The sequence below is a fragment of the Cibotium barometz genome, chromosome 64 (assembly GCF_041138505.1).
Source record: "Cibotium barometz isolate CiBa-2024 chromosome 64, ASM4113850v1, whole genome shotgun sequence".
In the NCBI taxonomy this organism is placed as follows: Eukaryota; Viridiplantae; Streptophyta; class Polypodiopsida; order Cyatheales; family Cibotiaceae; genus Cibotium; species Cibotium barometz.
The window spans coordinates 30,424,062-30,447,655 of NC_141109.1; the positions used below are offsets into that span (position 1 = coordinate 30,424,062).

A 23,594-nucleotide genomic window follows, 5' to 3' on the forward strand; every position below is an offset into this window, starting at 1 on the left:
TCATGCATTTGTGCAAGCCGACAAGGCTACCCCGCATTCTAGTTTTGTGTGAGATTATTGTGCACAACCTAGGCACCTTATGCCCCCATCACCATCTTTAGGAACAATTTTTCGCAAAGCATCCATACAATCACAACTTTTCAAACATTGTCCATACCTTAGAATAGAGAAAGGTTGTCATTTACTCAAAGCAATCACCTGCCCATGTGCATTGGTATTAATGTCACTATCTTCATTAGTCAGGTATAGGTTTACTGTATAAATTAATCACCCCTACAACTAATGCTCGCTGAATTTGATGCGAATACCATACCATCACAATAGGTTTCACTACTTTTGTTTTTTTGATTATGCACCAATTCAATAGCTGCCAGAGCTTTATTTTGGCTAGATCAAACACGATCGGTTTCACTAGTATAAATAACCATACTTTTTTTTCCCTTTTTGATTATGGACCAGTTCATTAGCTGCCAGAGCTTTATTTGGGCGGGATCAAAAAGGTCCCAAGACAATGTTTCACCTCTCCTCGAGAATTTAGACTAAACGCCAACACTCTTCACTTATTAGAAACGCGCTTCACCTTAGATTGGGCAGTGCACACTCATAGCATGGTGTTGCATGCAATAAAAAGTGCCCCATATGTGATGTGTAAGCGCACCAATTTTTGTGCATCGCTTGCAATCTCACAGCTTATAGAAGCACACACTTCCAACTGAATTACATTCTTGCCATTTCTACACTTCTTGCATGCCTCCCCCACAAATCACGTCTAATTTCATGTCCTCTAGTATGTCTGCTGGTCGTTCCTACTTCACATTTTACTGTTGATAGGCATTGGGTGACAAAAGTCTTGCTAGATGCCAAAAGCCTACAGAAGTAAACTGCAAATAAACAAGATGACAATGGTTAAGCCCTAAAATTTCCACTCATCATTAGGAAGCCCAGATTCATGGCCATTTATATTCACACCTCATGGAAAGCATGCGCTTTACACCAACCAAAATTTGAATGTCCTTTACACATTGACAGAACTTTTACATGCTACATGGGTGCATTCAAATAGAGATAATGCCAGATCTCCACAAAAACTGGCCAGATACTGAGAAAAGCACCTCTCCCAAAACGTGCTGAAACCTTGTCACCTGCTTTTGTGAAACCCGTGCTGTGTGGAACCCCTGCTTTGACATTACCCTATTGACATACATTGAGGCCAAAGAAACAAGACCAAGACCTTGTATGGCTACGAAAGATGGCTCTCTTGACAAAGCTCATAGAATACAATTTACTCAGATACCCCTGGGTACCTAAGAATTTGGAAGAGCTGAAAATGCTCTCGAGAAGAGAACCAACACAAAAGAATTGTTGAGGACAAGAAGCCATAGCATCAAAGAATGCCATTGAGTACACGCTGATAGTAGTCATACTGCCGTGTTCTCCAAGCATCCAGACTGTTGCTAATGAGGGAGAGCACTAGTGACACACATTGCTGTTGCAGAACAAAAACAAAAAATAAAGATCCTTCCACCTACATATATATAGCAGACTTTCTTACTGCAAGACATTTTACGAGTCTGATAAAGTACACCATTGAGTGACCAAAATAACAAATTCCCATCAAAAAACATCTGAGATTACCTCTTCTGTCAAACTTAAGTGAAAACGTTTCCGTAGATTTTGGATAGTCTTCACTCCACCTTTAAAGCATGGAAAACCAGAATCCTGCAGGATACATGGCACACAAAAGCCAAATAAACAAATCTTTTGATGAGCTCACTCCATCCTTAAAAACCCACAGTAACAACCATACAAATGTGTTAAAGGACAACATGTTTGTGTGTCACCTGTGCATTTTATGTTCAAAACCAGCAAACCATTCACCACTCAATTTTCTACACTTAACATATCTGCATGCATGACTAAGTGCGTGTGTGCGTGCATGCGTGCATGCCTGAGTGCCTGGACATGTGCACATGCATTTATGTATGCCTGCCTGTGTTCCAACCCCAACAATTGGAGCGTTGGAAAGCATGGAATCCATGGCAGCACAGGATGACAAATCACCACTTGGGGTATTTAGTGTGAATGTGTCCATACTGACAATGTTAGTTGCAACTGACGTATAGCCCGGATGACCAGGAGGAGTCAGGACACGGGGCACGTGAGTATGGTGTAGCCAATCAGGTTTGCACTGGATGCCTGGAGATCACTTGTATATATATGGATGGGAGCTTAAACAATCTACGCCCATGCTAGGGTTTTATGCTTCTGGGAGCTCGCTTCATCTTCTTCCTCTCCATCTCATGTTAAGGTTGGGGTTCAGGCTGAGAGTCCTGGCAGCCTGGGTGTGTGGGATGTGCACCTGGGTATATAGATGTGTACACAAGCATGCATGTATGCCTCGATAAGCCTGCAGTTACATGATGTACATTGTCTAAAAGGAACAAAACTGTCAGCGTGAACATCATAAGAACACACCTGCATCATTTCAACAAGAAGAATGATACGCTCAGCATGCTTTCTGCATGTCAGAAAACCTTGTATGCACAAGACCTGCAGCAAGTTTTAACTGGTTTTAGCAAGCCTAAAAAATCACACCTCCATGAAAGCTTGCAAGAGTCCATTAACAGTCCAGACAAACCCACCTTGAAATAATCAAAAAATTCGCTAGCAGTTCCTTCCGCATCCGAGTCCATGACCTGCTTTGTATGACACAAGATATCAAAGAAGCAATCAGAAAACTTGGTCTTTTTTCAGGAACTAAGGAAGAGCCAGCAATGCACATTATTAAGCACGTACCTCCAGAAGTTCACGGGTTAGCTTGAAGGGAGCACTCTCAAAATTCACTCCACCTGGAGAATTGGAGAGCATAAAGCCAAAATCAATATGCATGATGTGACCCTCTTCATCGATGAGCAAATTCCCATTGTGCCGATCCTTGACCTAAGCAGAGGATTTAAAAAATCATAATTCAACAAACTGTGCAACTAATAAACCACCGAGCAGTACAGAGAGTATGGCTAAATCCTTTACCTGAAGAAAATAGCAGAGAATGGAATAGCCAGCCATACTCTCTACAAAATTCCTCTGACAGGATAAAAATTTATCTGTTAGTATTCTTCTGTGTGTTGCTCTAAACATGCTCTTTTGCTTCGGGAACTTAAAAACCGCAATCCCAAAAGAAAGGAACATTGATGAGTCAATAAGCCATGCAGGAGGAATTCCAGCAGAGAACTGCATTAACCCGAAAAAAGCAACACGGAGCATTTGAGGGTGTTACGATAAGCCACATGTCAATCTGGGACTTACCCACCATCTGAATCATTCATCATTGCAGGAACTATAATAAGTGCATACCACGGTGGCAGAGATCGATTGGCCAGGCAGAGGCTTCAAGAGGGACTGTTCGACACTAGACATGTATATGTATTTACCTTAAGGCTATCATAAAGGAGGCGAGGGTGCAAAAGTGCCATGTATACTGCTGCTTTGTGGATTTTAGGAAGGCTTCTGACTTAGTCCCTCGATCTTGCCTGAAACGTCGCTTACAGAAATTCCAGTTCTCAGTGGATATCATATGGGTTGTGATGCCTCTCTACAAGTTAGTGACTAGTAGCGTATGAGTACTAGGGGGTCTTTCACGAGCCATTGGCAGCACCATCAGGGTCAAACAGGGAAGCCTGCCAATGGTAATCGTGTTCCTCCAAACCTGTTCATAAATGAAGAGGTCCCATCTATGTAGAGCCCAAATACTGTGGGAGAGAGTCGTGGTACCCATCGTGCTCTATGTGGACGACATTGTCCTTAACTCTCAGTCAGCAGTGGGGCTACAGATGTTGGGTATTCGGAGTCTCAGTGCACACGTCTCCATCGTATACGTGTAACCCTGCTTGTGTACCCCGCTTGTGTCTGTGTGAACAGCCCTTGTATGTGTGTGAACACTCACTTATGTGAGTAAGTGAGTGTGAACAACCTCTCATAGTCGTTATAAGCAGTGGTTCATAGGCACTTGCCATGCGTCATTGCCCCAATGTGTGCTGTGTTAAAAGATAAGGCTCTAAAGCCTATAAAAGCATTGTACTCTTCGAAGCTTTTAACACATCAATAAAAATATTATTGGGTTGTGCAATCAATGTCCCTCTATTCTTTCAGTTTGTTACATCTCTCTCTCTCTCTACTACACGCACCATCTTGGATCAAATTAGAGCTCCCAAAGACACAAAAATTTGGGGTTTTGAACCCGATGCATCAACGAAAACCTTGGGTCTCTTCATGTACAACTTCAAGTTTGTGCACATCAAGGTTCTTTGCCTTGGCCCCTCAGCCTAAAAAGATAGCCCAAGTATCCATTGCTTGGCAACGTCGACGCAAAAGGTCTACATCGACATATCATCAGCATGAAAGTCATTAAACTTCCAAAATTTTACTTTTTTCTGTTTGTGTGAGTGTCAATAAGCATTCTCTGCCCGGGAGATCCCCCAAAAAAGACTTGTAATAAATGTTTTTTCTTTATATGTTTGTATTGCCTTCACTTATTAGATCACTTGGCCAGGTCTCCTGCCAATTTCTGCACCAATTTGGTACTAATAAAATTGTGAATGCTACCAGGATCTACCAGGATCGAATAGGATGTGTACAATTTTTCAGTACAATGATCCATACATACGTATGAGGTCATTGGACCCGAAAACTTCCATACTAAAGTTACAATCCATGCAAGAACTATGATCGAGAATTAAGCTATCTTAGGGTCACCTGTAATCTCGATCATGTGAGCTCCCTTAGACTTCTACTTATAACTCCCTTTCCAATGGCCTATTTGGCCACAAATAAAGCACCGGGCCTCCTGAATGTTCTAGAGGCTCTACTCGGTTGACCCGAAGTTTGGGTCTCATTCAGGGTTGTGGAAGCCTTCACAAACCTAAACAATTAAACTTACATTTACGTTTGGAATCTGGTTCAGAGTTACCTGAGCTTTTCTGCTTCTGAGGAACACTTTTCTTACCCTTGCCGACAACTCTTTCTTCATAAATCTTTGCAACACAAATAGCATCCTCAAGTGTTTTGCAATTATTGTTACTCACCTGAAACTTATGATCTAGGGACAACCCACGCATAAAAAAACCAAGCAAGGTGACCGCATCCATATGCCTTGCCTTCACCTGCAACACTTTAAACTTGTGCAAACAAGTGTCAAAATGTCATTTCCCGCTCTGCAAATCTGGATACCACATCATGATCATACTCATCCTCCGCCTAGGGAAACTCATCCCTGAACATCTGCTCGAACCTAGCCCAACCATTAGGCTTGTTCTCTCCACCACGACAAGGCTTTCCCTTTCAAGAGGCCCTCCACCATCTGAATCTTCCGAGCGTCTTGGAGAGGATAGAATTCAAAATAGACATTCCACCTATTCAACCATGCATCCACCACTTCTTGCATTCTTTCCTTCTTCTCCCCGGAAAAGACCTCTGGAGTGAAGAACGGAGCTGCTGAAATATACCCTGCAGGTGCCAAAGTACTAGCCACTGCCTTCCACAGAATAGTGATCTGTCGATGCAATATAGTAATAGGAGATCGGAGATTAGCCATCTCGATATCCTAGTTCCTTAGGGTAGAGACCTCTCCTCGAAAATTAGCCATCTCAATACCCAGGTTCCTTAGCGTAGAGATGGCTAATCTGGAATCGAAGATTAGTCATCTCCGTACCCTGGTTCCTTAGGGTAGAGACCTTTGCTCGGAGTTTCTGCATCTCATTGTGAAAGCCTTCTCCACCACAACTATCTCCTCCATTTCCACCATTATGGTATGGTGGCCAAGCTTACTATCATGGCCAGGTTCCCCCACATCTGCCCCTACTTCTTCCGGTTCTCACTCATGATCTCATAAATCATCGATAAAGGAGCGGGGATGGGATGTCGCCATGGATATGAGAGATGGAAGAGAGAGAAAAGCAAGGGTGTATCTATGTTGCTCCGAAAAGAATAGAAGATTAATATGTGCAAATGCTGAATTTTCAGAAAAGTGAGGGAAAACTAAATGCAAGTACAATATGAGACGGCCGCGTAAAACCACTTAGTTGAACCTTCCCGAGCTCTGTGTACAAGAAGAGAAGTGTGAATGATGCTCCTCATTGTATTGTCCCACGCCGACTCTAGAGAAGTTAGAACGGCACTTTTATTGGCCAAGAATGAGGTGAGACGTGTTCACTCGTGTGCAACAATGTTTGGTTTGTCAAAAGGTGAAAGCTCTTCATGGGAAGAAGATTTACAACCTTTACCCATTCCAGAAGAACCTTTTCAAGACATTTCAATGGATTTCGTAACGATCCTTTCTCCTAGTGCGAGGTAAGCGTGCTCCATGGCGCAATGTGCAGAGTGACAAAATGAGAGAGAAAATGATACTCAAGTGTATGCAAGACTGAATGTAGATTAGATTGCTTAATGTAAAATGAAGTACAAGCCCATGTATATAAAGGCCCTTTCCAATACCAAATTATTTGACCTTATTTAATGCATGCTTATCAACCCTAAGAGGCGATTCACATGCAGACACACACACATACACTTAACTCTCTATAAGAGAGTGTACACCCACATGAAGCTCAGATTTCCCAACAAACCCCCCTTCGGAGTGAAGGTGATATCTTATGAAGTGGTCTTCATACTAATGGTGATTTGGCCTCACTGGCACCACGTGATGCAAAAGATAACAGTGGCCAAACGGCCCAAACCTGACGTGATACAACAATCACAATCAAGCTTGCAAATGGAGCTTGACCACACATAAGATTCCTCGGCCCTTCTAGACTACCCCCCGACACAAAACAAAGTAATCAAAGAAATTATGAAGCCTTTTATACCACAAGGCAATAAAAACATTGAGACGAGAAAACATAACACACACTCAAGATTATTTTTCAGATTTTGGGAGACATCCCGGGCAGAGAACCCAACTCAACACACAGATAAAAATGGGCTAAAAAGCTCAGTATGTATCTACCTCTGTAAGTCTCTTTTTGAGCATTTGGAATTTTTTTCTCAAGGTGGCGAAAAAGGGGGAAAAAGGGGGGGGAGGGGGGGGGGAGGGGGAACCGTACAGTACGAATAGGTTCGTACCGGTACAAGAAACAACCCCGCGGGAGAAGACAACAACTTTGTGCTTAGAGAGCGCGATCGGGAAGCTTTGTGCTTGGACAGAGCAATCCGACAGCTCTGTACTTGGAAAGAGTAGCCGAGCACCGGCTCGCGGACACAGCAAGATGGCGAGGTGGAGTCGAGTAGACCTGAAATCGGTGCAAGAAAACTAGGCGACCCGAAAACAACCGCCGACAAAAAATTCTTCATGCGAGGGATGCGCGGCGAAAAATATCTCCAGACAAGGCCCCAAAATAGGAGGTATCCAAGTAAAGCAAATGGGCGCCCAACTCCACCTGGCCAAGCGGGCGGCCCAACTGAGGTCCTTGCCCTCTCCGACTGAGTGGTGGCACTTAGCTCAGCCCGCCGACCAGCACCCTATCATGGGGTCCACCAAGCGAGCGGCGCAAATGAGCGGAAGCGGTGGCACATGGGCAATGTTGGTCGAGTCACCACTGAACGGAAGCGTGGCGCGGGACGGTTGACGAGAGCAACAACAGCACGAGCTCTGATACCATTGTAGACTCGTGGCTGATAGTGTTCCATGGCGCAGTGTGCAGAGAGACAAAATGAGAGAGAAAATGATGCTCAAGTGTATGCACGACAGAATGTAGATTAGATTGCTTGATGTAAAATGAAGTACAAGCCCATGTATATAAAAGCCTTTCCCAATACCAAACCATTTGACCTTATTTAATGCATGCTTATCCACCCTACCAAACCATTTGACCTTATTTAATGCATGCTTATCCACCCTACGATTCACATGTAGACACACGCATACACTTAACTCTATAAGAGAGTGTACACACACACACATGAAGCTCTGATTACCCAACACTCTGTTTGAGGATTGTTGATCGTTTAGCAAATTTGTTATGCTTATTCCTTGTAGGGCTAACGTGACTACTGAGGATGCTGCTAGGTTGTTTATTCAACATTGGTACCCCATAGGTGGCATACCTAAGACCCTTGTGTCAAATCGAGATGCCAAGTTTAGCAATCATTTCTAGAGGGGATTATTTGATAACTTTGGGACTAAGTTGAATTTTTCCAATGCAATCCATCCACAAACGAACAGCAAGATGGAGATTTACAATCAATTGGCGTTTGACATGCTGAAGTGTTATGTAAACGACCAACAAGGTAAGTGGAAACAGTATTTGTCTTTAGTTCAAGCTGTTTTGAATGACTCTTTTTCTTTGGCTATTGGTAGAACTCCATACGAGGTAATATTTGAAAGACCGTTCTAGTCTTTATATATATATATATATACCTAGATGAATCCAAGAACATGCCCAAATTCATCTTTTAGGAACGTGCATGTTATATACTCATGGTAGTCAATCCACAAGACTATATAACTATCAACTCCATTATGCATAGTATGGACTAGATACTACGACATCCCCACTAAAGTCATCACTGCCCAATAGTGGGTGTAGAACTCTGTATCAAGATATGCTCTCACATACGCACTCCACACACGCACACACACACAAGAGCATATATTCACACAAAGGCCTTCGTACTGGGTTTCAGTCTTTATTGACCGGAACATCATCCTTAGCAATGCCTAAAGCAAACAGATCGACAAAGTCTTAGCAAGAGATCTTAGAATCTGTGAAGGACAGATTGGCTAAAGCGCACGAGACCTACACTCGACAGGCCAACAAGGATAGAAGAAATGTGATCTTTTCGGAAGGTGATTGAGTTTATCTCAAGATAATGAAGAAAAGGTTGAAACAAGTGAACAAGCGATACCCAAAGTTGTCGTTCGCAGCCTCGGACCCTTCCCCATTTTAAAGAAGATCAACGAGGTTTCCATGAAGCTGAAACTACCACCCAATTGGACCATTAACGATGTGTACAATGTCATTTGGTTGAAGCCTTATATTGGACCTCCTCTCTCCGATGTACAAGAACTAGACATAGTGGACAAAGTTGAAGTTATGGTTCAAGAACAGATCCTTCTATATCGGTTCAAGCACGGCTCTAACTACGAATCGGTGTGGCTTGACAAGACCCTCTTCGTAGATATTACGGCATTATTGATAGACTGTTTGGAGGCTTTGTGGCTTCCGTCAAGTTATGCAGAAAGGGATGTCATGTGCATCCCGCACTTGGATGCCACATGGACATATCTGTACAAGTAGGTGCACGACCTGGAGTGGAAACTGATCCCTTGTGAGTCCCATTCTGGGATGAGTCATCCAGGGTTCCACTCTAAGCATCCAAGGTCAAGTGTACAAGTCCTGTACATGGTCTTGGTCAGGTGTGCAAGTCCCACACATGAAGCACTGTACTGTGAGTCACCCTCTGGAATGATGACAGGTGATCCGAGTACTCGGCTTGTAGCCGGATACAAGGCATCTGTAATGGCACGGGCACCCGAGTAGTACCAATCCTAGTTTGAATACACTTGCAAACAAATGGAAAATTTTACACTGAAAGAAAGCTAACCTCTCTAAACACATCACTGGGGCCAGAACAGGCTGCCCTCCCCTTAGGAAAAACTTCATTCCAAGGAGTATTTCTTTAGTACACTTGCTTGCGCTGACTTATAGTCACCGTGTAATGCGCCCCCTCCCCCCCCCCCCCTCTCTCTCTTGCCTTGTATTGCAGCTTTGGTGTGGCCTTGCCTTGTGACGCCTTGGCCCCACCACTTCTTACAACTGGCCACAGAAAGTACAGAATGGTACAGCACGTCTAACGGTTGAAGTCAGCCGAGCATAGGGTACAAAAATCATACATCTGGTACAGCAGTCAGAAAACCACCATACAGTAGGTACAAGGGCCAAAGCAGTCACATAGCAGGTACAGAAAACAACCGTACAGCAGATACAACACCTTGCAGCAGGTACAACAGGTACTGAAAACAGCCGTAAAGTTTACGCAGCAACAATTGGTGCTTGGTAGGAACTGTAGAGCAAGAGTTTGTGATCAAATGCAGCAGTTGGGGGCAGGTGCAGTCGTACACCTGGCACAGTAGTCAGGGAGAATACTGTACAGCACGTGCAGTCAGCACAGAAATCAACAGAGCTGGCACAACACTCAGGGAACTACCACGAAGCAAGATCTTCAAAGGAAGAGAATCGCTCAGCAACAACCGTCGCCTGGGAAATACCTTACCAACCTGCCTCCGACTGATAGTGCCCACACCACGACTTGCTTTAATGAGTTCAGGGTGGTCGATTTTTGGGAAGTCCACGTATTAGGAAGGTTTCTTCTTTTGAAGACGTTTGGCAACTCCTCTTTGTTTCCTCTGCCAAGGCTGCAAGCTCCTTCAAGATTCAGAACTGGCAAAGGATCTCGTCCTTTGAGGGCCTAGAGGGGAACACGGAACATATCTACAATCCTCATCCGCCCCATTCGACTCCATGGTTGCTGTCTCCTCTGGACTCTTCATGATCTCCTCGTGGTTATAGATGTAGCTCCATGTACCCTGGGTTTATAGGATACTGCATATCTGCGAGATGTCTTGAGACAAACCCCTTGTGGGCAGGCCTCGATCCAAGCTTTGACAAAGCAGTCTTGTGGGCTGGTGTCGTCGTGTGGCTCCCTCAATGTAAATTGACCAAACCCTGGAAAGAAAGAAGTAAGGACGTCTTCTTTTTCAAGAATTGCTCCCAATGCCTACAAACCTCATGCACATAGAGGGCCATGCAGGTCTAGTCCTCATACTCGATGACTCTCTGTAAAGGACCAAGCCACACCCAATGCCAAACCTCATGCACATAGAGGGCCATGCAGCTCTAGTCCTCATACTCAATGACTCTGTAAGGACTGAACCCCTCCCTGGACAAACAATGATAGCACCCTCAAAACTCAATGGAAAGAATCATATTGCCCTGTCCCCACCTCCTGTGTACTCCATACCATGCATACCCAGAGCTCTCTATGTTCCCTTGTGAAACCCACCAATCTAATAAATACTGATTAAACACGCATAATAAACACTGATTAAACATGCATATGAAACATTAATTAACTATGCAAGTAAACAATAGAGAAAACCAAAGAGACCTAAACTATTGTATATTGCCAAAAGAAGACAGATCGTAAACCGAGAGCTGTCCAAATCTTTCTACATGCATAAATTGATGATGCTGCTGTCCTCTGGAAAACTCTCAAGGGAATAGTCTTCACATCACACAACTCAGCCTCTAATGTGCTGATGACTTAAATGGATGCCTAAAATGACCCTCGATCTGCCTATTTATAGGTACATGAAGGCTGGTCGGCTTGTAGGACCTGGTCCACCAGTCAGCCAACCATGCGAGACCCAGTAAAGTTCATGGTTGGACGTCCACACATGTCCAGACCATGGGTGCCTGTGGCATAGTCACCAAAAACGAGAAACGGGAACGGAAACGTTCAAGGAATGGAAACGGGGAAACAAGTTTTAGTGGTGGAAATGGCCGTTTCTTGTGACAATATCACTTGGGAAACGAGAAACGGCCATGGAAACGGATGGGGTCCTAAAACGGAGAAACGTGTTTCTAGGGGCTGAAACAGCCGTTTCCTACGACTATGGCCTGTGGCTACCCAATATCCAACTGCCCAAACTCTGCCCATCTGGTCCCCACAACCCTACCTAGGTGTGCACATGACAGTAAGTGAACAGCACTCCAATTCTGGACTTGACTACTAGCATATATGCTATTGTGCCTCCCTGGCTGCGACATCCTAAAAAGGTGGGTGTTTCAAACAATGGTCAAGCCAGGAAAATGAAAAGAAGGCATGAACCGATGTTTTGCAGCATAAATGCTGTGCTAAAAACAATGGCCAAACAAAAGTTTCCCTATTCCCACACTTGACATAAGAAAACAAGGGTTTCTAAGGGAGTAACATGCACAAAGTGACGATCCAACTCAAGTAAAACCTTCTTGCAATTTCACATAGCGTTAACAACATATATGTTACACTGCAAAGACCTGTACATTCTAAGCTGGACAACACAGTGTGGCTTCCAACATCAATGCACACCCTGGGCCTTTTCAGATAAAAGATTGAAGCAATCAAAACAAAAATTAACATTCATGAGAAAGCCCCTCTTTGACTCATAGAAGTCAATATGCTAGTCAAAGCCCAAACCTGAGCAAGTTTCAAAGCTGGTGAATCATCCTGATATTTGTTGCAAAAGAATTCCCGTAGGCTGGACAAAGTGGGATTTCTGCTTTTGATGGAATGAATAGAGGCCTGACAGTCAAAGAACAGTATCATCAAATCTTCAAAACTGACCGAGATAGAGAAGGGGAAGAAAAGAGGAGGGGGGGGAAGATAAATGCAAGTGCTACACAGTCAGACTCGGGCTTACGGTGTCTGGAATAGTCTCAATTAATGCTGTATACGATGAGGTTACAAGCACCTCATAGGGCCGCAGCCAAAGAGGTAACCCTGCTTCCTGAAAGATATCTGCATGGTACTAAAAAATAGTTACTTGGAAATATTGCTAGCATTTTAAATACACACAATTTCAAAACTATGCGAGATTTAGCCCATTTACAACAATTTGTGGCTCCTATACAGAAGCTGGGCTAAAAGCATTTACTTTGTTTCAGCCAGTTTTTCTAGGGCCAGTAGAACTGCAATGCCTTGTGCAACGATAAAATCCATTAATCCACAAGTAATTAACTCATGCCCTTAGAATGTATAACCATTCCCTCAAAATGTGAGACGGTGACGATCCCTCCTATGAGATTCTAAGAAGGAATAACCCTGCAATGGAAAGTCATTCTCGCCATATTATGAGGGATGTTGACAACTCTCCGCAACAGATAATCTCCACATCAGATAATGATTCCTGCTGGGATATTCCAGTTTTATGAGGGATGCTGACAGCTCCTCTTTGAGTTGTTAACATCCATCATCAAGCATGCAAATGCAATGATTAATATGCATAAGTACCATTGACCCTACCCTTATAACAACCCTCCACATATTTATTTCAATCCATTTTTCTAAACATAATATAAATATCTTGAAAAAACTAACCATAAAAATGAGAAATAAGCTGCACTGCCAGGTGCTCCTGCCTGCAATCATCTCCACTCTTAACAATAACCTGTAGTAAGAAAAAAATGTTTCCAGCTCAGAAGACTGAAGCAAATGCCCACATCTACGCTTTCTCCCAGCACATAAAGCAGCATAGATTTTTTTTTTAAAGTAAAATCCATCCTTACAGATCGAAGATCCCAACCCGGCATGCTCCCAAACTTGGATGTTTTCCTTATCCTTTCCTTTTTGACCTCCCAGAGCTCACCCGCAAGTGCATCTGTGGCTTTTCCGCTGATATCATCAAAATCCTGTACAAAACCAGGATATTGGAAATGCAAATTGCAAAGAGTGATTTTTTGTTGTTACACAAAGAGCTAAGAAATAGTAAAAGCTTGAATTTGTGATCAGTCTACCATGGCCAAATGACTTCAGAAAGCAATGTTCAACACAACTAAAACCTCAAAAAACTTCCCAAGGAGAGTTTAACTAGACTTTTACCCATCCTCCCTCATAACTTTGTGTGTCGTCACTTACTTCCAAGCTCAAAGACCCTTCAAACAGACCTCGATATGTCCCCTGTCATTTACCATGTTATCTGGGAGCTCAAATGCCATGTGCCTCATGGAAACCCATTGACTACACTTTCTTCCTATAAGTATACTGTGGCATGCATCCATCCTCAAATGCATGTGCAATGATAGTTGAGGACACTTTCCTGGCATTAAACTCCAAATTGTGATTTGAGAAAATTATGAAGTGTGTGGCTTTAAGACAGTTGGAGAGCTTATGCTGAAGTTTACACACTCCAACCATCAAAAAATGACAGGTGAAGAGAAGGCCACAGTTTTCTCATAAAAAAATGTGTGTTACTTCAAAAAATGACTCTGAAGTTAAGGCCAGAGTCATAGTATTCTCATCAAAAAATGACTGGTGAAGGGAAGACCACAGTCATAGTATTCTCAGGGTCATAGTACTCTCCTTACCCCTTTCCTCCCATAGGTGGAGCAGCCCAAAACACACAAGATTGGGCACAAAAATGCACAGGACTCTCATGTCAAAGCCTGAGTAGCATGACAGGTCACCCACCTTTAATGTACATGCAATCTTGAAACTTGAAATGAGAAGTTGTTTGGAAAGAAGAACATGAAACGAGGTATAAGGATGGGAACTGTTCGCCAATGAGGTGATAGCTCAAGTGGTAAAGGTGTTTGTCTAGGACCAAGAGGTCCTAGGTTCAAAACCCCACAAGGTGCTTTCTCGGCGGCATCACTTACAGGGAGATAAAAAGGCGCCTACCAGCAGTGAAAAACGATAACTATGGGAGGAACTTGGATCTAAAGCCAGTGGGGAAAAAAATGATGGAAACTGTTATTCATACCTCTGATTGCCCCTGCCCAGATCTTGCCATGCTCTTCTTCGCAGAAAGACCAAGTGGAGACTCTCCTTTTGCAGCAGCAGCCTGAATAAAAGCAAGCAACATAAACTCTTCAATTCATTTCTAATATGGCATGTCAAGCGATACACCATTGGAAGAAGAAAAAAATCAAGAGGTAATACACACTAGCTATATATTCTAGCATAATTATTAGATGCAATCAGCCTGAATCCAACTCTACAAGGAGCACTCGCTTAATGGCAACTGTGACTAGTATCTACTGTTTTTAAGGGATTGCAAGATCTATTTGTGACTTGACTAACAAAGGTTTAACTCTTGTACTCCGCTTGAGTCCAATGCTCTCTGTTGTTCAAAAAGCCTGATTTTTTTTTTTGGGGGGGGGGGGGTGTAATGATTTTATGATATATTATATACTACTACTACTACCTGTCCCACCGGTGTAGAGGGCAGGAGCCAAACCCACAACATCGCACTGGGAACTGACTGTCTTACCAACTCCACTAAAACACCCGGGACAAAAAAAAAACTGGTAAATTAAAAGCATGAAAGATTTGGCTGGAGAGGAGCTATGGAGGACAGAAAAAACAAATCACAAGTCAGCAATGAGTTAACAACTAGGAATAACTGGCGATAAGTTGGCATGGTGAAAAAAGGAGAGCTATATAATTGGCCATGTGAAGAAGGATCGTGTATCTGGCATCTTTACATTTCAGATAGTTGAAATGCCTCAAACAATGGTAATTGTGGTTTCTCAAGCACATAATGACAATCTAACAAATGCAAGGAGCTTGATATTAGCTTAATAACCAAGCCAAAAAGCAAACCCTGACTCTTAACATTTTTACCAATCTAGAAACGATGACTTTAAGTAGCAATCTTAAAATATCTCATACATATTTAGAGCATACAGCCAGTTCCAAAAAGTAGCTACACACCTTAACTTGAGCCATTGCAATAGTGCTTGGTACTCGCCGATGGTCTTTCCTTCTGGCCAGCTCTTCAGCTTCTATATCCTCCATGTTTACACCAGGCACAGCTGTCAAGTACACACGCACCCATTGATCAGCATGGGGCTGTTCTCTAACGCCAGCCGTTGCACTTTCCAAACCTGCATTGCCGTGTTCTGAAATGGCCTGCCCTTTTTGGGGACTTCTATCTCCATCTTCTGTACTTGCCACTCCAGCATAGCCATCAATGTTTAGAGCTCCCCTGGTATTGCAATTGCACTCTGAATCTGCAACAGCAGTGCCAACGGTGCTACAATTGCAATCCATGGAATCGGTTGGTCTGTCAGTCACAGACAGGCCCACATGCACAAATTTCACTTTTGTTTCCCATAAGTGGGTCATTGCACGGTCAATAGCCTGGGAGGCTGCCCTAAGCATGGAGTCTGTGTTATTATGTTGCATCTTAGACTGATTCCAAACAGGATAAGCCCAAGGGGGAGGTCGCTGTAATTGTACATCACCGTTTGCAAGGGGTATACCTCCATGTGACAGTTTTTGTGATCCTCCATCTCTTGTGTCTTTTGTGCTGCTGCATTGCCAGACATTTTTTTTAAAAACATGCAAAGAGAAGTATGAAAATTTGAAGCTTCTCAAAATTTTGGTCAAATACCTTAGGCTTATTCAAAGTACTAATGTTACACTCATAAACATGTATGTCAAATATTTTTTAAGAGCATACCCAAAATATCCTGATTCCTGATACCATGTTTAGCATTAAGTAAATGCTCTCTGCAAAAACATACAGCTTACAAGGCCAAACATAGACTAGTTCCCTGCAGCCATAGCACATGCAATAGGACAGAGTTTTCTTTGATACGCAAAAACTAATACCCTAACCTTTGGCATAACATGGCTAGTCAAAAATAGTTTATACTTTGCTGCTGTCGTTTCTTCTTCATAGGAAAAATTGATCAATCTTCATTATCTTCTCCACAATAAGAATTAAGTCGATTGTTGGCATCCAACAAACTAGAACTACAGTGAATTCTACCTCTATCACTTCTTAGTTTTCTGTTAGTTTTTTAGGATAGTGCACCTCCATATGGCCATGTCAAAGAAGCTTGCAGTTAGTATATAATTACCTGGTCATTTCACCTCCACTTCTTCGTTGCAGTAGCATTTAAGAGCATCCCCTAATAAAGATGGTGTCACTTTGTATCCTTTTGACCTCCTAGGCCTCCCTCCCTCCATTGCTGGACTGAGTCATTTGCCATAGCCACATGGTGGTGGCCAGAGTGGTAAATTATCATCACTTTCAAAGTACCACATCCATAACGGTTCCTATCTGTCTTTATACATAGTCGGAACTCGTCATAATACACCACCCCAGCCACAGCCCACACCTACTGTTACTGCTCTTTCAAGAGGCCTCCAATTCAACAATCCCTTACTTATGCTTTACATTTTCTTCTTTTGGCATCTGCTAGCTACACTTTTGTATCCAACAAAAGATGCTCTAAGCAAATCTTACTACAGAATTACACGTTACTACTACTTTCCTACCCTTCGCCCCTTTTTCCATCCCTGCATCCCACGCATACATCTAAACGATCAGGTGCCCATGCTTTAGTTTCTCTACACTAATGTTTACATAAGCATTGAATGAAAAACATGAACTTTCTCTCAGCATCAACAAGGAGAATGCTTAAATCGCTAGACCAGTCAGCGTGGAAGACACTATACATACCTTTGTTCATCACACTTGAGAACCTCCATACAAATAAGATAAGGTGCCTTTTCCCTTGAATTCAAAAGTGTGGCCTCATCCTCAGGAATGTGCATTACTCGAAAAAGCCCCTTGCCTAGAGGAAAGCACACACCTGATGAACCAAAAAAAACATGCAAACGAGTTGGAAGAGAAATCAGCAAACTTTTGAATAGGTTGTGTTATGAACAAAGGCATACATTATAAGGCTTGCCCGTGATCACAAGGAAGCCTCAAAATTTAGCATTAATAATCATAACCAGTATCAAACTAGGCTCAGAGATAAACAGTACCTCCATCATTCTGGGCATTGAGAAGATGTGTATTAAGCTCTGCAAGTGACTGCATTTCACCAAACCAAGAAATGGGCACCATAAAGTCATGATACTTCACACTACACAAAGAAAATATTATTCATTGTGTTAGAGAATGACCTCATATAGAGATTTATGTCTATCCTCCATTGGATAAACATCAACTAGCCCTGTGGAAGTGTCACACAATGAATGGACAAAGTCTAGAGTCGCATGATATGTTCCTTTCCTCAGATGGAAGGAGGAATACTTTGGAAGCGGCGGCTTAGCAGCTGACCTCTCTGTTCTTTGTTTTGGTGGCGAACCAGGACGCTTCTGTTCAGAAGGGGAAAAAAATGAAATGTTCAAGGACACTTATGAAGGATGCTAAGTTGAAAAAGCAGGACATGTCCATTATAAAAATAATATCAAAAGACAATAAATCCATTTATTTCAGATCAATAAAACCAAGAAGACTAATTTTAAGCCCGAAGGAACCAAATTTGGGAAAGCTCCCCTTATTCCTGGTAAGCGTCTACAGCAATCTCTCCTAGTATCACCCTTTCCCCATAAGGTATCCCAATGCTTTGTTGAAGTAGTTTAATCTTGCTTCATTTTTGAAGACCTCAGAGTGAGAACTACTCTTTTCTTCAACATTCAGCAATAAAATCCTACCATTATTCTTCCACACACTGCTCCCATTAATTTGTATTATCTGCAGGACCAAAAGAATCACCAGGTTACAGGTCACTGAGAGGATGCTGAGAGGTGAGAGAGAAGGGGTAATGGGTGAAATCGGGGCTTGCTCTTCATCATACTGATCTTCAAAATTGCTCCTCTATGTGACCCAAACGTAGTACCACAAAATCAGATAGCCTGGCATGTAGATAATACTTGCTCTGATTCACCTTAAACAGCAAGTAAACCTTGGACATTCACATATTCATCCACAAAGGTCATCGCCAGTTCTGAGTCCCAATGGCAGTTTTGACAGCCCAATAGGAGTCCGGAGGTGCCCATGACATGCACCAATGGATGGAATGCAACTATGCATATGAGAGGAGAGACAGCTAAGAGAGAGAAAGCACATGCATGGCAAGGAGGCGTGCAAACGAGCAATAAGACAACAGGTTCCACAAGGCAACAGCACACATATGATCAAGTGCAAGGAGCAAGAACAAGGTGTTCAATAACGGACAATGTACACGATAAGTCAACTTTTTTTTTATATAACCTTTGGGATGGCTCGGTCCAGGTACGGAACCTACAGTGCTGTACCGAAAGTACCCTATGATTGTGTACTTGCATATTTGATTAGCATTAATCTCTTATGCTTGGTGTTAAATCACAACCACCTTCTCCAAGCATAAAGGTTCTTCCTAGGTAGTTATTTTTCCACTAGGCTTTGTAAAAAAATGCATACAACAAATTAGGGTTTGCATTTTTTATCTTCAACCAGTTTTGTGCATGTACGTTAGGGTTCCTTGCATAGGTCTTGCATACAACAATAGTTTGCATGCACATTAGGTCAAGTCTAGTAGGTAATGACCCCATCGAAGGCGCATTTCTTCTTCTAGGTGTTTTCCTTCATGGCAAGCTTAGCAAAATGTTTCCATGCTCTATCCAAGGACTAGATGAAGCTTTGGAAGTAATATATCAAGAATCACATCTCTAAGATGCACAAGCAGAAAAAGCAAGGAACCAAGTGAAATGACTTATTCTACCAGTAATCAACTATGCTTAGCGCTAATCACAAATCAAGCATGCTTCCGCATAGTTAGCATGTCACATTGGTATCAAACCAAGCATGAGATTTGTGACACACCGCAAGGCACAGCTAGACATAAGATAGCAACCAACAGGTAGAGTTGGACAACACAAAGAACGTGTGGCAATGATGACATGGCAATCGAGTACAAGTGGCTAACTAGTAACAACAACTCCTGGCCGACTAGGAGCATTGGTGCATATATATACGTGGGTATCCTATTCACAGATCGTTTCTATGTAGGCGAAGTGCTAGCCGAGAGTGAACAGTAGGTCACAAGGTTGTGATTTGACGTCTTCATTCTCAGCCACATCTTGTACTTGAATTTCAATTGTATTACTACTTCTTGTATGTGTGATTCGGCCGCACTCTTCTTTCCATCTCTAGAAAACCCTAGCACATAGGTGCAATTGTTCTACAATTGGCATCAAAGACTAGGGAACCTACAAATTTCTTTGCTTTTCTGGCACCCGTGTGCGTTCGGGTTTGAAAGAAGTGTATTTGGGTTCTCTTCACTGTACCTTACCTAGGTTATTTGGGATATATTGTGGTTCCCCACCCGACTTCACCTTTACCTCATTGCGCAAGGCTGAAATCCCTCACCCAGTCCTTGATCACTAGATATTTGTCATGAATTCATAGCTCTCTGATTTGCTTCTCAGCATGAAGGCATCAACGGATGCGCAAGCCAATAAATTGGAGGCTATATCTACCCGTCTCGACAAGATGGAGTCAGCACCTCATGCACCTAGTATTCCGAATCTGGAATCTACAAGGGCCCATGCTTCAGAGCGAGTGTTGGATGATTATGAGGACGAAGCACCAAAACTTTCAAGAGGAGGATTTTTCACTCCTTTGGATGCAAGCAAGGATGTACTAGATGAGCTCCGCTCCCAATCCAACAGTCATCATTCTACACCTACATGTTAGTCACCAAGAAAGACGTCGTTCGCATCACCAACGGCTCCTTCGCAGAGTCCCTCTCCACCGGATTCTCTAGACAGTTCCCACTTGCCTTCACTGGCTTGATGTCAGGGGACCATTGGGTGCTTTCCCCATGTCTCGTCAAAAACGAGCTCAATTAATGAAGCTTCTGAAGCCTCCCAAGTTCAACGAAAAGATGGATAGAGAAGTTGTAACCAACTGGACCCCCGCAAGATGGCTGCCACATAGGCAGCAACAAGTTGTTCAAATATTTTTCAACTCCATCATTCTACACCTGCATGTTAGTCACCAAGAAAGACGTCATTCACGTCACCAACGGCTCCTTCGCAGAGTCCCTCTCCACCGGATTCTCTAGACAGTTCCCACTTGCCTTCACTGGCTCGATGTCACGGGACCATTAGTTTGCCGGGTGCTTTCTCCATGTCTCGTCAGAAACGAGCTCAATTAATGAAGCTTCTGAAGCCTCCCAAGTTCGACGAAAAGATGGATAGAGAAGTCGTATCCAACTGGACCCCCACAAGATGGCTGCCACATAGGCAGCAACAGGTTGTTCAAATATTTTTCAACTTCATTTGGTGCATACAACTTTGACGAGGGTCGCTCTCTTGTGATGGGAAGACCACCTTAGGCACCACTCAGTGACTTGCTGGGATGACTACCGCGCAAGGCAGCCTTGAAGCAGTTATTCCCGTAGATTATGAGCATGAATTAAAGAAAAAGTGGAAGCGTTACATACAGAAACATGGCAAGTCGATAACCAACTCTCTCGCTCGTTTTTGGAAGCTTTTTCTCATGCTCCTGAGAAACATCTGGCGGTCATAGCAAGTTGAGCGATTTGTGGATGGTTTGAAAGCGTCTTTGCACGTAGACGTTCGTGTACATCGGCACTGGGATCTTTCTAATGCGGTTCGGTCTTGCTACAACCCTCAAGATGTGGGACAGTTCCAGGTGTGGGACTCAACAACACGGGCAACAGAAAGGCAAAGTCAATCCAAGACAAAGGATGGTAAGGACAAGGCAAGTGAGGAAGTCTCAGTGACTCGCCTCACCCCTTAAGATCGTCGTGCCAAGATGGCTGCTAGGCAATGCTTTTATTGTGACTCCATTGAGCACATCACAAAGGATTGTCCGAAGACCTTGGAGCAATCCGAGGAGGAGGCTTCTTCAGAAACTGAAGGATGAGTGTGCGCATCTCAGCTTTTTTCATTTCTCGAGTTGAGCACACACCCAGGGTGCTTCATTGCATCAAGGCACAAGTACGAACAAGAAAGTTTTCAACCGGGTCTCTGAGGAAGAGTCTTCACAGTTGCGGTTTACACTCAATGGAGAATTTTTGGCTTCAGTGGCGGTCGCTTCAATTTCCAAGGTCGTTCAAGAGAACTCTTCTCACCTCCTGTTTGCATTGGGCGGAGTATCTTCAATGTTTGATATCATAGAGGCACCACAAGAGGACATGTCATCAAATTTGTCTTCGTTGTGGGAGGATGGGCCAATTGTTGTATCTTCATGATATAAGATTTCTTGGAGACTATACCGACAACCACCGAGGTTTTGACTTTGGTGCATTAGTGGATGTATTACTTGGGGCATGTTCCACTAGACATGGGTGGTCTAGACATACAGATGCAGCACAATACCGATGGATACAGATTTGGTGCAATGTTTCCGCGGAGTATGGTTCTTGGTTCTGCTTTCTTCCTTCAGGGTACATTGGAGGTGGTGCAAGCAGTTCTTGTGTCCCATCTGAGCTGATGCATTAGTGACTAGAGTTTGGATAGCGGAGTTTTGCTCGACTATTCTCTCTAGTGTTCTTCTCGTGGGCTACCAGAGAATACTCAACAGTGTTTTTCATGGACGATTGGACACACGGAGCTGTAGGTCTTCATGCTGACGTAGCGAGGATGGAATGTGAGCCTTCGCAATGGACACAAAGTGGTCACGCAACGTTCGGGATCTTGGGTATATTGGATGAGCTTGCTTGGATCTTTTCCTTTTATGGAAGGACATTTTATATGGACATCGTATAGCTAAGGATAGTTGCAATGCAAGTAGGGGAGAATATGACACCCCTACAAGTATGCAAGGCCCAACCGGTCATAAGATATCAACCAACAAGCAAAGTCGGATAGCACAAAAGACTCATGGCATTGCCACGTGGCAATGATGACGTAGCAATCAGGTACAAGTGGCCGACAACAATACTACTTGCCGACTAGGAGCATTGGTGCATATATATACATGGGTAGCCAAATTGTCATATTCATTTGCTTTCCTCAACATTGTACTTCACAAAGTGTTTCACTATAGGCGAAGTGCTAGCCAAGAGTGAACAATAGGCCACACGGCTCTAATGTTAATAGTTATGTACTTGGACACTAATCTACGGATTAGGAAACTATGCCATCAAGGTTACGAGCCCCCAAGATTAGGGATTAGCAAGCTAATACTTGGCTAGGATTCCTGAATTGATAAAACAAGCTTTCTGGTCTTTTATAGAGAGTTAGCTATTTATGGGGTAGTTATCACTATACAAGTGAGAGCTTGGGTTATTATGAGACATAGTTGTGCGAATACACCACCAACAGTCTAGCTTGGACCAAGAGAGCAGACATGCTCATGCCACACATGGGCGAGTACGTAGGTTGGCGTATCGAAGGCCAATAGGCATGCTTCGGTGGTATGGGACGTTGGAGTTAGACATGGGCCTATGGGATTGTGCGAGAAGCCTTGGCCTTGGCTCGGGGGAGATCAGTAAATGCAGGTCGCGATTGGGAGGTGAGCTAGCTTGTTACCTCATGACTTGGTAAAGGACTAACCTTGGAAAGATAGAATGGAGAACTCGACTTGGGGATCGGCAACTAGGTTGCGTAAGCGTTTCCCTAATTTCATTTAAGAGTAAATGTTTAAAGAGGAGGGATAACATGAGTGTTGAAGGCCTACGGGCAAGCTTCAATGGTATGGAACAACGGAGTTCGACCCGCGCCTATTGGATTGTGCAGGAAGGCCCTTGGCTCGAGGGAGATCGATGGATGCTGGTTGCAGTTGGGAGGTGAGCTAACCTATTACCTCATGATTTGGTTAAGGACGAGCCTTGGTTTTTGGCTGTGTTTAGGGAGATTCAAGGGAGGACTTCACATGTCATTTGACATCTTCATCCTCAACCACATCTTGTACTTGAATTTCAGTTGAATTACTTCTTGTTGTACATAACATACATCAATAGTTTAGGACTCTTGTGTGTGTTGTATGTGTGATTCCGCTGCACTCTTGTTTACGTCTTTGGAAAACCCTAGCACATAGGTGCAAGTGTTCTACAAGATGCATCTTTGACAACCACAGAGCCCGA

General features: G+C 43.3%; 1 protein-coding gene across 9 annotated transcripts in view; it reads right to left on the reverse strand.

Moving 5' to 3' along the window:
• Nucleotides 1–906: 906 nt before the first annotated feature.
• The window catches only part of LOC147603517 (phosphatidylinositol 4-kinase beta 1-like), a 30,562-nt gene continuing 7,874 nt past the window's right edge, over nucleotides 907–23,594 (reverse strand). For 2 of the 9 annotated variants that reach the window (XM_086796817.1, XM_086796816.1), the window contains exons 3-17: nucleotides 17,677–17,871; nucleotides 17,536–17,584; nucleotides 17,225–17,357; nucleotides 15,466–16,066; nucleotides 14,513–14,593; nucleotides 13,320–13,442; nucleotides 13,132–13,201; nucleotides 12,455–12,552; nucleotides 12,232–12,336; nucleotides 3,031–3,084; nucleotides 2,797–2,940; nucleotides 2,643–2,696; nucleotides 2,476–2,550; nucleotides 1,636–1,719; nucleotides 907–1,486 (exon numbers count right to left, since the gene is read on the reverse strand). In XM_086796817.1, coding sequence (XP_086652943.1) covers nucleotides 1,385–1,486; nucleotides 1,636–1,719; nucleotides 2,476–2,550; nucleotides 2,643–2,696; nucleotides 2,797–2,940; nucleotides 3,031–3,084; nucleotides 12,232–12,336; nucleotides 12,455–12,552; nucleotides 13,132–13,201; nucleotides 13,320–13,442; nucleotides 14,513–14,593; nucleotides 15,466–16,066; nucleotides 17,225–17,357; nucleotides 17,536–17,584; nucleotides 17,677–17,871 — 1,968 coding nt within the window. In that variant the 3' untranslated portion in view covers nucleotides 907–1,384. The remainder of the gene's footprint in view (nucleotides 1,487–1,635; nucleotides 1,720–2,475; nucleotides 2,551–2,642; nucleotides 2,697–2,796; nucleotides 2,941–3,030; nucleotides 3,085–12,231; nucleotides 12,337–12,454; nucleotides 12,553–13,131; nucleotides 13,202–13,319; nucleotides 13,443–14,512; nucleotides 14,594–15,465; nucleotides 16,067–17,224; nucleotides 17,358–17,535; nucleotides 17,585–17,676; nucleotides 17,872–23,594) is intronic. The other 7 variants (XM_086796818.1, XM_086796819.1, XM_086796823.1 and 4 more) reach the window with 5 other exon arrangements.